This window comes from Gigantopelta aegis, chromosome 9, assembly GCF_016097555.1.
Source record: "Gigantopelta aegis isolate Gae_Host chromosome 9, Gae_host_genome, whole genome shotgun sequence".
Taxonomy (NCBI): domain Eukaryota; kingdom Metazoa; phylum Mollusca; class Gastropoda; order Neomphalida; family Peltospiridae; genus Gigantopelta; species Gigantopelta aegis.
Genome location: NC_054707.1, coordinates 67,177,598 through 67,193,487, shown reverse-complemented (window position 1 = coordinate 67,193,487; position 15,890 = coordinate 67,177,598). Strand labels below are relative to the sequence as shown.

General features: G+C 37.9%; 2 protein-coding genes across 2 annotated transcripts in view; one reads left to right on the top strand and one right to left on the bottom strand.

Annotated features, from left to right (window-relative positions):
• Positions 1–1,500: 1,500 nt before the first annotated feature.
• LOC121381711 (RING finger protein nhl-1-like) lies at positions 1,501–15,177 on the bottom strand. The gene is made up of 3 exons (XM_041511057.1): positions 15,063–15,177; positions 12,245–14,171; positions 1,501–11,205 (listed from the first exon to the last, which is right to left on the bottom strand). Exons 2-3 carry the CDS (start codon positions 14,137–14,139, stop codon positions 10,512–10,514), a joined length of 2,589 nt encoding a protein of 862 aa, XP_041366991.1. The 5' UTR covers positions 14,140–14,171; positions 15,063–15,177; the 3' UTR covers positions 1,501–10,511.
• Positions 15,178–15,320: 143 nt separating this feature from the next.
• LOC121382376 (mitogen-activated protein kinase kinase kinase 20-like) overlaps positions 15,321–15,890 on the top strand; it is a 48,386-nt gene continuing 47,816 nt past the window's right edge. Inside the window, exon 1 of the mRNA XM_041511964.1 lies at positions 15,321–15,345. The gene's annotated coding sequence lies outside the window, so the exon portion shown is untranslated. The remainder of the gene's footprint in view (positions 15,346–15,890) is intronic.

The window sequence follows — 15,890 nt, the reverse complement described above, 5'->3', positions numbered from 1 at the left end:
ACGTCACGAGAAATGGTGAGCGGTGAAATGGTGAACGGTGGTCTTTAACAATAAAACATATTTAATTAGTTAAAGCTGTGTACCTGTATTCCTTCACCTGTTATTTCATGGTCTTTACTAAAGAACGCCACTTATTTGTAAAAGTATTGTAAACTGTCGTTAGCGTGTGTATGTTAACATCTCGATAGGTGACAATGATGTCATTATCCACCCAGGGGAGGAGCGTTTTCCCGCGTTCATTGTGGTTCCTCTGGAGCGTTACGATAAATCTAGTGTTAGGCAGTCAGTCGCATTGACTTAAAGTGCCTTTATCCAATGAAGGTTTAGTCACCCCTTCCGTGGATACTGTCCACCATCAAAGGCCGGGACCCGATGCCGAGTCTGTAGCCACGACGAGGAGCGGGACATCTGGTGTTGTTATCTTTTTTAAATGTGTTCTTTTCGTCACGGTAATTAAGTTACCATATGGGAATGTTAACGGGACTTGATTGCTCGCATCATAGTAATGACGATTATAAATTCATTGCTAACAACACTTTAAATAAAAAAATAAAATAAAACTGTGTTATGATGTTTGGCCAATAATAACCTGGGTATAGTAATTCAATCGTCGGCTGATTAGGAAAAGTAGAGTCTGTTAACCGTTTCATTCTCTCCAGTATACTGCAATTATTTTGTAGTTGTGTCGAGTGCGACAAAACATTCATGTGATATGCGAAAAATGGTGTTCAGTCTTCAAATAACGTTGGTAAAACTTTTATTTATATTAAAATGTGTTTCGTATATTTAGGGGCGATACATTTCTGAGCTTAAAAATAAACGCATCACCTTTACATCGTTTCATACACATTTATTGTATAATTATTTTTCTACCACCAATTCATACTCATCCCTATAGTAGTTAAATTTATAAACTATAATACATACTTTTTTTTTCTCGGTGAATCTTCCTCACAATCAAATAATGACAGTCCGATACAGTTATCTAACAGCTGCAACGTTTGTGGTTCAGCTCAGAATGGCGCAACTTTTTATACACTCGAGCGTCTGGTCTAAGTAGGTCAGTTACGTCACGAGAAAGTAGGTCAGTAGGTCATGCTATGACTCATACCAAGGCCAAGGTCACGAGAAAGTAGGTCATGCATCTAAACAGGCCTCCTTACTACTTACATACTTGCGAATGTAATAGTAACGAATTATTTGATTAGATTATAGGGTCGTTGTAATTATTTCATTTGCTCCAAAAATTTGGTTTATATGTATACAAATGTTATATATCTTGAAAAATGTTGTATTTATCTATATTTGTAATGATAAATTTGCATTTCAAATTTTTACAGGGGACCATACCCCTCGAAATCCATTAGAAACTGAGTCGCTTCATGCCCTCGATCTGTCAGTCACTTCCCACACTCGCCCATCTCACGCTTCTACACGTACATCTGCAAACTGAAATATCTTAATAATTATTATCGGTAAATACAAAGAACAAAACCACAATTAATTCTGGGAGTTTATTCCACAAAAGTGATACAATCTTTTGTTACCTAATATACAAGGTTAAAATAAAACAGGCACTCCGGGTAATACACGCGTATTAATACTGTTTATCACATTTTAAACAAGGTCACAATTAAAATAATTCAGGAACACTGGGAGCCACACACATTAATGTTAATTTAAAGGCATATAATCATATATTAGTATTGTAATTCAACCGTATCAACAGCAGAAAAACAGTCATTAACACGTCAACAGTTGAACATATAGAAGTAGAATACTGTCCTCATAGTCATTTGTACATCCCAAACCAAACATACCTAATTTAATTCAATTCGCCGGTTAATTTGTACATCCCAAACCAAACATACCTAATTTAATTCAATTCGCCGGTTAATTTGTACATCCCAAACCAAACATACCTAATTTAATTCAATTCGCCGGTTAATTTGGAGAATGTACCCATGACAGACGAGCTTAAACCTGTGAAATGGTTGATTAATTGATTCAAATCAGTGACATGTTCAGGAGTGAGAGCGCTCGTTAAGAATTTTGACCGGTATCGATCCTATTTTAGCCAATCACATTCATTTGAATTATGCGCCAAAACCAGTTTGGCCAGTGACCTCCTGGACATGCTTCAGATCTTATTTTTGACACCGCCTTGGAGGTGTGAGAAAAACCAACGATCTCTTGACCAGGTGACCTTTCGTTCAAACAGCCTGAAGAATAACGCACTCGGAATGACTGTTCGTACTACACGTTTACCTGGACACGAAACGGAGCTAGCAAAATATGATCAGATCTACCATTTCAATTACACTGCATTCATCCCCACCCAAAGGATGATCAGATCTACCATTTCAATTACACTGCATTCATCCCCACCCAAAGGATGATTCGAGACGTATTCTTCTGCTGAGATCGAACATTTATATATTATAGGAAATTGATGGTCATGAATTAACGTGGACATTTTTCAAAATGTACAAGCGAACAGAAATACAGACAAAAAAGCATACACTGAAGGGTAGCCTTTCCCAAATGACAAGATAATAAAAGCTGACGTACAATCCGCCGTGGTTAGAACACCACTATACAGACTTGAGGTTAGTTTGACACAATATGGCAAGATGCAAAAAAAATTCCGCTGCCTTAAATGAGATAGGAAATACTGGTAAATTTTTGACAAATATAGAACCAATGCCATTTAAAAAGCGGTATGTACTCAAAAATAAAGCGATAATGAATAATTTGACAGCAGAACATGCGCATGATTATAATGAATTTTTAAAAGCACAAAATCTTTTCTCATTTTCTCATTCTTTTAATACAAAGAGGGCGTGATACTAAATACTGCACCACTCCCAACCCCCCCCCCCCCCCACCCAAAGTAATAATAATAACATGATCATAATCATAATACTAACACTACTACTACTACTACTACTACTACTACTACTACTACTAAAATAATGTAAAATAAATAAATAAATAAAACCCACCACTAACAAAATCAATAACAAAAGAACTCGCCTCATTAATGGTGCTACAGTAAAATGTAGCATTATAAGAAATACATTTGTGTACAATGGGAGTAATTTAATTTTAAAACAAACAATCCAAAAACATACAGATAATAAAATGCGGGACAAACTCAAATGGCCATGTATACTTTATCTCCCATTATGTCAGTTTAACATAAACACACGTACTACAGTACGTATATTATTTCCTAGGATGCAGATACTCATACCACCATCTATAAATACTTTTTGTTTTGCTAACCAAATATCTAACACTGACATAGTGAAGCTCAGCTTATTACACCAGCAGCTTATATGCCAGGAATTCTTTAAGGTGTTTATTTTCATTACACTAGTTCGTTCGTATTCCTGGTAACTATTTGGGGCAAGATAAAAATACAGTAGTACCCGAGAATTAATGTCAGTATTACATAAACATGTGTTACGCATTAAGCGGGTACCAACACACAAATATAAAGAGAGCTGTTCATAAACAGTACATTAGGTTTGTAAGCAAGCGTGTCTCAACAACATACTATAAGCAAGATAGATTAGATGGGAAACACACAGCTCCACACCTGTACGGTAGAAGAGCGATCCAGACTTTCACACGGTCAAAATTCTCAAATCATACTATAGACAAACACGTGCACCGTTCAGCAGTGACGTAACGCAAAATCAGGCGTTATTTTACCCATCTCACATACAACGCGTTTTAAAATATAACTAATTCCATAAAACGGTACCCCTGCCCCATCGCGCGTTATGTATTTATTGAACGCCTCCAGACATCATAGAAGAACACTAGTCCTGTTGGTGAAAGTGATAGGGGAAGCAGTCTAGATCTACAGCTAAGACAGTGTTACGAATTCGCAATGATGTATTTTTATCGCAGCCTTCTTCGATCTCTAGGCCGTGAAAAAAGAATCCGCAGATTCCTTATGTAAAGTAATAATCTTGCTTTCATTCCTCAGATTCGCTATGTAAAAGTGAACATACTTTTTGTCATGACAATATTAAGACATATTTCATAACTAGAATGCCACTGCAAATTCAGAACAATACAATTTCGAATTAGTCGATCCCTACTGGTAAAAAAACGGAATTTTCAGCAAGCTGAATTATGTGATAATAAAATCAGTACTGACATACTGAGCTAAACATGGCTCCTTCAGTCTAACATCAGTCTGTAAACCAATCAGTAATTTCAGGGCTAGCTCTGGCACTCACACAATTCGCCAATAGCGAATTTTGAAAACAGTTGGCGAATTTTATTTTAATTTGGCGAAATAATTTCATGTAATAATAAAAAAAAAAAAAAAACCTGTTGATTTCTGCAATTTTTAATGTTTAAAAGACATTTGGCGAAATGTTTTGCGCACCCAGAGTTAGCCCTGACTTTGGACCTAAAGTTACTAATCGTCTAACAGTTGCCAACTGCTCAAAGCTGCGAGACTCGGTGGCAACAATGAGGTAAAATTACTCGTCTGAAAGTCACAAAGACCCGTCTCTCTGCGACTCTTCCACAGAACGCATTTGTGTGGCTCTCGATTCCCAATTACTGTTTTGTAAACAATCCACAAAGCAGATGTTGATGATCTCCTGGAATTCAGTCAGTGTGGTACCATTAAGTCGGAACTCGTACATTACATATCTATAAATACTTTCCACTACGGTAATCGTAGTTGAAATTCCATTCACAGGAAGACGACATCTGTTCATGCGCATTAACATTAAAAGCAAAAAAACAAAACATATTAAAGAAAATCCAGACTGCAAACGTCTGACATAGCAGACTGAATCAGTATGCTGATCACATATTCAGAACCAAGTTATTCGCTACCAGTCGTCATTTAAAAAGAATAAAATATAATTTTAAAAAATACATAATAAAAATAATATGTAACGTCAAGAGGTAAACATCTCTATAAAACATGAGTAAACAAACCTTGTAAAATGTATATGTATGAAAAAAAAGAGGTTACAAATATTTAAAACTATACATCAAGAAAATAAGGCGTAGTACATGTATATAGTGATCTTCTGCGCAAGTGGAAACCAAGCAATGTTTACAAGACATGGGAATAAATAAATAAACCACAGACTTGACATAAAAAAAAAAAAAGTTGAAGTGATGCCAAACAAGTGGTTTCTCTCTTCGTTTTATAACTTAACCACCCCCACACCATCGAATGTCAATTCATAAGTGAATACCGGACATATAATTCGAGTAATTATGTTATTGTTGAACATAATTATCTTTATTAATTCAACAATTATTACAAAAATCCTTTATGTAAATATTAGCTTCTGCAATTACGCTAGTTAATTTATATAGCGTAGGGTAGCATACCAAAACCACATACTGCATTTTGACTTGCGTAATCAACTTTTTGCTTTGCAAATAACGTGTTCTCATGATTGTGCCATCACGTTTGTAATCATTACCATGATTCATAGACAAAACTATTTAAAGAAGAAAAAAAAACACCTTAGGAATAATATGAAAGGGAACAAAATATATTTATGGTGGAGTGGTGGTTGGGGTGGATGTTAAAGAATATTTTGAATGTTATCGAATGCGACGAAAGACAAAAAGACGATTGTAAATGCACCTTGTTGTCTTCGAGTAACAATTTGCCATTGGTGTAGCTTATGTGGTTAGATCATCTGTCAGTTTTAAGACTTTTATCCCTCAGACTTAGTTTTCCAGTTCCAAGTAGTTATAGCCTTCCAACACGAAAAAAGGATAAATAACTAAAACGATGAATAAAACCCGCCAAAACCCAACGACAACAACAATAACAAACCAACTAAGAAAGAACATAAAAAACCTAAACCAAACCGACAACAAACGGCTGACCAAAGTGATACAATTGGCTCATGAACGTCACCAACGCATTGTAAAAAGCAGGTCTAAAATATTTGCAAAGCTTATTTGGCTTTAGTTAAGCAATCCGTAAAAGAACCATTGAAATGACAAAATTACGTCAGGCATCATGGATTCAAGTTATTGTGGACTTCTGTGGACCTTTTCCCTCTGGAGTGTACGTAATGCTAGTCACTAATGATTATACCAGATATTCCCTATCCAGTAGTGGAAATACTGTCATCCATATCTGCAAATTCAGCGATGCCTCAGTTAGACAACATTTTATCAATGCTCTGAATTTCTGATGTTGTAAACAGTGATAAAGGGCCATAATTTAATCGAGTTTACAAGATTTTGCAATGTTCGCAACAGTATAAAACATCAGGAGATACAAGGCCCGAGATAAGAAAATAAGAATAATTCTTGTATATTGACAGAACTTTATGTATGACTGCAATGTTATCACGAAAGCCGCGCATATTGATCTAAAGTACATGAATATAAACATAAGACATTTCTGTTATTAAAAAAAAAATATTATATGATTAAAACTAGAATACCCAAAAATATTTCATTTAACATTTTGAGAAGCAACCTAATATTAAAACATCCTATTAAAATATAATACAAGTTTGATATTTCACTCATGCATTACATTTTAAAATAACTGTTACAGTAACCTAATCTATACAAAAAATGGAGACTAGGCTGGCAATATCAGCTAAATAGTATCAAACGAGACATGTTAACACTGGAAATTAAATAAAATATATAGGAACTATATACTATACTAAACTTTCTAATCATGATTTTTCCCTTCACATTTGACAATAATGCTGTTCGCTTTTGATATAATAGCCAAATAATAACCATTGCCTGAAAGACCGAGACGTACAACCTGAAATAGTCAGAGGTGCACGCGCCAAGTGCACAGACCGACCGGCCAAGAGTGACAGATGCACCGCTTGAGTAACCGAGGTACATGCGTCAAGTGCACGTTCTGAGAGATCGAAAGGTACAACTGAAAGACAGTTGGGTGCACAGACTAGACGACTAAGTGTGTCAGGTGCACCACTTGAGTAACCGAGGTACATGCGTCAATTGCACGTCCTGAAAGACAGAAAGGTACAATTGAAAGACAGTTGGGTTCACACACGAAGTGCACAGACCGGACGACCATGAGTGTCAGATGCACCGCTTGAGTAATCGAGGTGCATGCGTCAAGTGCACAGACCGGATGGCCAAGAGTGTCAGATGCACCGCTTGAGTAATCGAGGTACATGCGTCAAGTGCATGTTCTGAAAGACCGAGAGGTACAACCTGAAAGACAGTTGGGAGCACACGCCTAGTGCACATACCTAAAGATTAAGAGAAGCACACGCCAACTGCTCAGCCCGAGAGTTCGAGACGTGAAAGTGCCCAGTGCTACGTCAGAGAACTTAGAGCATGTACCCAGTTCACCAGTGGACATCTAAACTGCAGTTGAATTATTTCGTCAATAAAACTGTGTTTATAATACCTCATCTTAAATTTTACCAAACAACTTTCGGACCTGTGTAATCGTCACCAAATGAAACGGTTACAGGTTTTTGGAATTAACCATTACTGGACACGGCATTGGTAAGTAGCGAAAATAAAGTAACCAAAGTGATGTCAATTCCAAATGAAGTCGTAGCGGACAATGAACAGAAAATGTACCAGCTAACAAGGCATCGTTTTATTTAAAAGAAAACCAGATTGGAGGAGGAAAACGATCTTGACGAATCTATCAATATGTAACGGCCCAGGGTTGAGATTATCTGATAATAACCGACCCGGTGGAGTTTCCGCTGGGATACTCACCTACCCCAGCAAGATAAGTAGTGTAAGAAATTGGCCAGAACCGACCAGAGTCACTGAGGTTCGACACTTTTTGGAGCTTTGTTCGTACTACCGGGTTCATGTTGAAGGGTTTGTTAGTACTGCCGCCTTACTGCACAAACTAACAGAGAAGACGAGTTCTTTTCATTTTGAGCATTGACAGGCAAACCACATTTGATCTCCTGAAACGACTATTAACCACTGTACCAATATTGGCTCACCCTGACTTTACCAAAGAATTCGTTCTGGACACAGATGCTAGTGAAAATGGGATTGGTGCTGTTCTCTCTCAAGTGCATAACGTGATAGAGGTCATCGCATATGACAGCCGAGTTCTAGGGGGAAAACCCCCAAAAAACGGTATTGTGTAAAATGAAAGGAACTGCTTGTGGCTGTTCATTTTGTCAAAGCATTCAGGCCATACCTCTATGGAAAGAAGTTTACACTAAGAACGGACCATAGAACCTCACGATGGCTTAAGCGCTTCAAAGAAATGAGTGGTCAACTAGCTAGGTGGCTGAACGTTCTTTACAATTTCGATTCTGACATTCTACATTGAGTCGGGCATGCCGCCAATGTGGCCGCCAGGAGGAAGAAATAATAATACAGGATGTGTACCAAATACGCATTGCACCAGTGTGAGTAGCTACTTTACAACAAGCACAGGAAAACAATAACGATATTTGTAAGGTAAAACAGTGGCTACACGACCATAAGAATCCAGACTGGAATGACATATCCATAAGCAGTGCTGTGTTAAAAGTGTATCGATCCCAGTTTGAACAGCTTGGCGTGCATGCAAATATGCTATTTTGCAAGTGGTAAAAAAGCCGAGATCCCGTGATTGAACAGTTCATTATACCACAGGGGTCAAAAGATTTGCAAGAGGAAATTATGCTTCAATGCCACGAGCTCCCAACAGGTGGACACCTTGGAAGAATGCAGACTTTAAGTAAGGTAAGACAGAGATTCTACTGGATTGGACTCCACTGAACTGTGTGAAGGTGTTCTACGTGTGACCTGTGTGCAAGAAGAAACCGGGAGGACCCCATCGTCGTGCACTAATGCAGACGACTGGAGCTGGCGAACCCATATAACGGATAGCCATGGGCCTAATGAGACCATTACCACGCACAGAAGATGAAAACGCCTATGTTCTCGTCATACAGAACTATTTCCACAAAGTGGGTAGAAGCCAATATGATGGCAGAGACAATTGCTCGAGTTGTCTAGTCGCCCGTTTGGAGTGCGCCAAATTATACACTGATCAAGAATGGCAGTTTGAATTCAAACAGTATCAAGAGATGTGTGAGTTACTGGCTATTAAGAAGACCTGCACCACACCTTTTCACCCAGTCCGACGGAATGGTAGAATGTATGAACCAAACTACTGAAGTCATGTTAAGCGCATACGTTCAACAAAATCATCGAGACTGGGACTGACATTTGCAATTAGTATGCACGGCTTATAGAACAGCAAAACACGAAGCCACTGGTTTTAGTCCGAATTACATAATGTCCAGGACAACTCCACCCATCGAACTAATTGCTGGACTGCCGCGTTTGTAAGAAATTTTAAAAACTGCATTACAATATTCGGTGAAGTACTTCTTTGACAAAAAAGATTGTACAGCATATGCTTAAACTAGAAGAAATACCAGCCAGGGGACAATATTTGGTTATACACTCCAATGAAAAGAGCGTAGTTTATCGCCAAAATAAAAACCCATTGGAATGGCCTGTATGAAATAACGACGTTAACGACGTTACTTACGAGATAAGTCAGGTGACCAGGCTATGCAGATTTTATGAAACCACACCAAGCTAGAAATCCTGCTTTCAGACCAACTGTGGCTAACAATAATAATCACAGTGACGATAATGGCGATGAGACCAGATTGGAATCCGAAAGAAGAGAAATCGGTCAAGCTGAAGACACTGTGATGAACCGATCGGACTATATAAACATATATCACTGTCAGAGTGTTGTCTTAGAATTAACAGCATTTTAATTAATTGCCATTGTGATGAAGCGAGATCACCAAAGATCACATAGACTGATTGACAGCTGAGATCAGACAAAAGAAAAGCTACTACAGAAACAAACAATGCTTTATACAAGCATGATCTTTCAAATAAAATATCTTCACATAACGAATCATCGACTCATATAAAGCGATACCTGAATGATTATCAGATTTTTTCCTGATGCCATTTTTTTTAGTTGCAAAAACAAACACAGCTATTAGTAGGTTACACTGTGGTTAGTACATCAACATTTCATCACAGCTTTGTTAAATATCACTTGAATGCTATCACAGACATGTATGGTAGGGATATGGATCTGGATACTATAATGGTTATTATTTGTCCTTCTATAAACACAGCCTCTATTTATCATGTTTCTTGTTATTTTCACTTACACTGCAGACCTCACCGTCTAAGGGGAGCCATCACACTCACTCCCCTGAAACTAGAACTTCAAGGAGAGTAATTTTTAGCTCCCACATATAGTTTTATATATCAATATATCTTAAATGGCTCCCGATAATCAAAGTTAAGGTAGCAATTAATCACTCCCCTCAATTTTTTACATAGCAAGATCTGCATTGTACATATTAATTACTCTTCTCATATAATACCTGATGAACAATTACTTTTGAATCACACACTGCAAACATATCCTTCAACAACATGCATCAATAATAAACCCATTTCAGTTATGACAATGTACTACTGCTATTAAGCTTTTCTTAGAAAATTTGAATCCTGTGATTCTCTCGATCAGATACGACAAGATTTCCATTTGCCAGAATTCCAACTCCTTCCAAACCTTTAAACTTCCCATTCTCATTTCCCCAGCTTCCAAACATGGAATAATACCTCCCATCTGCTCTAAATATCTGAACGCGATTGTTCCCACTATCTGCTACTACAACAAATCCTTGACTGTCGATAGCAATACCACGTGGGTACTTCAGCTGACCCCGCAATGATCCTGCCACACCAAAACTAAACAGAAAGTTACCATAGATACTGAACACCTGAATGCGATTGTTGCTGCTGTCGCTGACGTAGACTTGATTGTTGTTGCTCACTGCAAGGTAATGTGGGTTCTCAAACTCTCCAACAGATTTTCCTAATCGACCAAACTTACGTACAAAAGTTCCATTGGACTGAAAAACCTGTATTCTATGGTTTTCCTTGTCACATACATATATAAATCCCATGTTGTCACAGGCCACACCCCATGGGTAGCTAAGCTGTCCATCAGCATTACCTTCTTGTCCAAATACAAACTGGCAAATTCCACTTCGATTGAATATCTGAATGCGGTGATTATAACGGTCAGCCACAATGACTTGATTCAGACCATTAACAGCAATTCCAGCCAGGCAGTCAAACTCCCCTTCATTCTGCCCATAGGCACCAAATGATCTGATGTACCTAGAAAAGAAATTGTTGGAAATGGTTACAAATATTAAAGTTATATTATAAACAAAATTAGAATTTTGAAATATGTTTGTAATAAACAAAGTCAACATACAATAATGTAAACTCTGTACCTGTAACCTTCATTTCCAAACACAAGGACATAACAATTCTGCTGTCATGTAACTATATGATGCAGAAGTAAACAGTTTGTTACCAAATTCCATTACCATTTTAAAAGCATTTTTTCTGTGATCATCAATATAATCTTATGTTTTGATGCAAATTATTGTAAATATTTGAATGGAAAAAAAAGTATCAATCAATTTTCATGACTTTACTAAGATTTCAACTCCTGAAAAATAACATCAAAATCCTGACATGTACATGTAGCTCATATTTTTACATACTTAAAAACAGAAACAATACAGCATATTTATTAAATAATAACTATATGAAGTTTGCTTGCATATTCTTTCAAAACACTAAATACATGTATACTGCATTACATTCCAGAATAATCAAAGATGAAAAAAGAGCTACTTGCACCTCACCGGGTTATGTTTAATGTTTGACCTGAAGTCATAATAGTGTTATGATCAGGTGAAAAAAGGTCTGACTGTGTTATGTGAATCACTGGCATTTGTCAGAACAATAGTAATCTATATTACTGTTCTGGTGACAACTATGATCACAACCCAACCTTAAAAATGTTTTGTCATGCTGAAGAAGGAAGGAAGGAAATGTTTTATTTAATGATGCACTCAACACATTTTATTTATGGTTATATGGCATCAGACATATGGTTAAGGACCACACAGATATTGAGAGAGAAAACCCGCTGTCGCCACTTCATGGGCTACTCTTTTTTCGATTAGCAGCAAGGGATCTTTTATATGCACCATCCCATAAACAGGATAGCACATACCACGGCCGTTGATGTACCAGTCATGGTGCACTGGCTGAAGAGAGAAATAGCGCAATGGGCCCATTGACAGGGATCGATCCCAAACCGACCGCACACCAAGTGAGCACTGTACCACTGGGATCTTACCTTCCAGCATTATCAAAGACTTGAACTCTGTGGTTACTACTGTCCGCCACATAGATTTTGTCATCAAGAGGTGAGACTGCCACTCCTCGAGGCCACGTGAAATTGGCTTGCTCTGCACCTCTTTCACCAAATCGGATAACCGCTTGTCCTTTCTGATTGTATTTGTTTCTTGGGCTTGAAACATAGATGCTGGGACTAGAGTTAGTCCTGCTAAAGGGTACAATCTCAGAATTCTCCTCTGATGTTTGGCCATTATTATCATTTGAATCCAGTGTGATATCAAACCGAACTGCTGGTCTGATGTTAGTCAGAAAAGGAGGCATTACTGTGGAGTTGGCCTGTGCAAGACTCTGTGTCATCGAAGAAGTGGCATTGGTGGCCACTGCTGATGCTGCAGCATCTCTAACAAATGTCCTTTCTCTGATAAAAGAACTTGGCTCATACATTAACGCTTCACCATTTTCCACCTCCTCCTCAGCAGCAGGTGGAAGAGCTCCTGTACTTCTGTGTCTGAGTCGACTGGCACTTCTGTCCAGAGCATAACCATCTGATTCCCGGCCCATGAAGCTGCCAAGTCTGGGATCGGAGTGATGTTCTCGTCTTAACCTCCGACGTATAACAGGTGGTGTGCTGTGATCTCCAAGCGGTGGTCTCTCTCTTAATCCATCCTCATCATTTGTGTTTATACCTACACCCTGTTGAGATGATGCCATATTTCTCCTTCCTATGGAAGGTGACAGAGACAATGATCTGTCTGAACGTATAACCCTCAAAGCATAGTTAGGATGAGACTCTTGTGCTGAATGTGTTGCCTCTCTCTGATTCACTCTGATATTTGGATTATCATCACTGATACTAGATGCTTCATCTCTCTCTTGACTAGTTCGATGGCGTGTAGGAGCAGCAGGAGGCCCTGATGTCACGATAAGTTCTCCAAGGTTAGTGATTGTGTTTGACAGGAACTGGTCTTCCAGAGAGATCTGCATTTGTCGAAGTGTTGGAAGACGGATACGGCCAGATTGATAGCCCATTATGTTGTCCAAATTGTCTGTACAGTTTCGTTTTATTTCCACCAGATCATCATCTGGAATGTTGTGATTTGATCTGTTGAGCATGGACTCAGTTGAATCACAAAAGCTTGCCATACTGGCTACCTCAACTTCAATGTTCTCCTGATGCATCCGTAAAGACCGCAATTCAGCCAGTAGAAAAGAATCAATCTCGCCATGCAACAGTCTCTGTCTGTTTCTCAGTTCTCTCACATGTTTCTCGATGGCTTCACTTATCTCAGTTTTAGCAGCCTCACATCTCTGCTGTAGCTGAGAACCACTGTGGCCAATGGTATTCAATGATTCAGTGATGTCTGGAATTCCCCTGCGAATCTGGTTTATATGCCTCCCAATGTCTGACTTCAGAATACTAATATGGTTACTCTTACAAGAATCACACACACTCTGGTTGCAGTGGCCACACCGTGACAATCTGTCTTCTCTATGGCAAACAGAACATCCACTACTGGCACCTCCAACAGCTCCTGCTGCATGTGGTACATTGGTTGGCATCTCATCAGGATGTGGTCCGGTTGCCTGAGCCTCTTCATATTGAAAGCCAGCTGAACTCCTCTGAGACTGAGAGGCCAACTCGAGGAAGCCAATTACTGTGAGATTGTTTGGATAACCAGACACTCCTCGCCGAGGAACTATGTGGTCAGCTCTGCACTCCGGACATCTGATCATACCAGTCCTTCTGTCCACCAGACCCTCCAGACATGGCTGCTGACAGAACGTGTGTTGACATGGAAGAAGCTTTGGTGTCTTGTATCGGTCTAGACAAACTGAGCATGTAAGGAGCTGCTCTATTTGTCCAGATGGAAAGGAAAGATCTGGATCAGTCATGGTCTGGCCGTATATTGTGTTGAAACAGATTTCTGAAACACAAAACAAAACAATGTTTTTAGACAGATTCAGTTCAATCACATAATTTATATATATACATGTACAAGTTTAGGACTCGTAACATAACTTGGCAACTAGGGTGCATACTAAAACAAATTTTGGTTTAGCCAATTTCCAGATATGCAGGTATTTTCTTGAAAATTATTGAAATGTGGTTAATTTAAGGACTATTTTATTAGCCAAATGCTAAATTTTGTAGCCAATTTGTATAAAAATGAGCAATTGGCTAATTTGGCAATGGACAGTTTGGGCCCTGGGTAACTAGTCTGTTATTCATGTCCACTGGAATGTCTGACATGCAAAAAGATATTTGCACAATTTGTTTTACTGTATTTCTTGATAACCATGACAAGTAGTTGGTTTTTGTTATTGTTTTTTAAAAGAGGGTTGCATTTTGATACAAATGTGTTTTATATTAAATATTTCACATACATGTAAAGGTACGGTACTTACAAGAAAAAGAAATTTGTTTTATCATGGAGGTTTGTTCCTTTTTCCCACACAATTGTGCTGGTACAAGTCTATCGCCTTTTTAATACTACATAATTAAAGATAAATAAATTTCAAATATAAAATATATGTAAAGGGAAAGACTTCCCATTTTAAAACTACACATACAGTTATCCTCAAAGCATTATGCAATACAGTTACTCAAATAATGGAATGCATGTCCCAAAATAACTCTTGACCTAAAGAAGAGGTGTAGACAAAGAAACATAAACATTCTAGTTTTCTTCTCACTTCAGACAAAAGAAATAACCATAATAATCATAATTCCAAGAATATAACTTTCAGGAACTTTGCTATTTAGAATTATGATTTCTGATTTCTTAATGTAAACGTAAATAATCGTTTTGAAATACCTTCATCGCTTCTTCTTCAAAGCATCTACGCCAAAAGTTATACTGAGTCATGTAGCTGCTTCTTTTTATAACTCACCAAAGTATTTGGAAACCTGAAACTTTTGGCAGCAGCGATGATCTAAGCCACCAGGTTCCACGGTTCGTCAGTGCAAATCGAGACTCTGAGATGTCCATAGACTGACACAACACTTGCTTTGTTTTGACGTTACCTGCGTAACAACGCATGTAGATAACAGTTGATGAGTTCCGTAGTTGGTGGTGAGGTGTTAGTGTGTGCTTTTTTGTAAGATTAAACTGTTGTAAATTATGCATGATACCACCATTCATGTTGCATTTTGCAATTTGTAGCTGTATTTTAATACATGTTTTTATGTATGTCTAATTATGATATAGTAACAAATAAACTAGGCATTAAACCAGCAAAATCGCATTTTGATTAACCAGGAAGTACTAGTTATCGTGATTATTATATTCTCGTGTATTGATAGGGTACTAGTTTATCAAAAGAAATTTACGAATGTAAGTCACAACAGTGGATGTTATTTTGATGGACTATAGCTAGTAGTCCATAACAGGAGGAATGACATCCTTATTCCTCCCCAGCAAACTTTTTTTAATGTAAAAGTTGTTTGGTTCAAGGTGATCAGGCTAAAACAGAACCATCATGATTCATGGCAATATGAACAATGGAACCATTTTCTTTGGTGAAAATGGAACCTTTTTGGCTATAATGGCATCTTAATATATTGATGAAAATGGTACCATTGTTGGCTGTAATGTCACCTCAATGTATTGGCGAAAATGGTACCTTTTTTCTCTTTAATATAA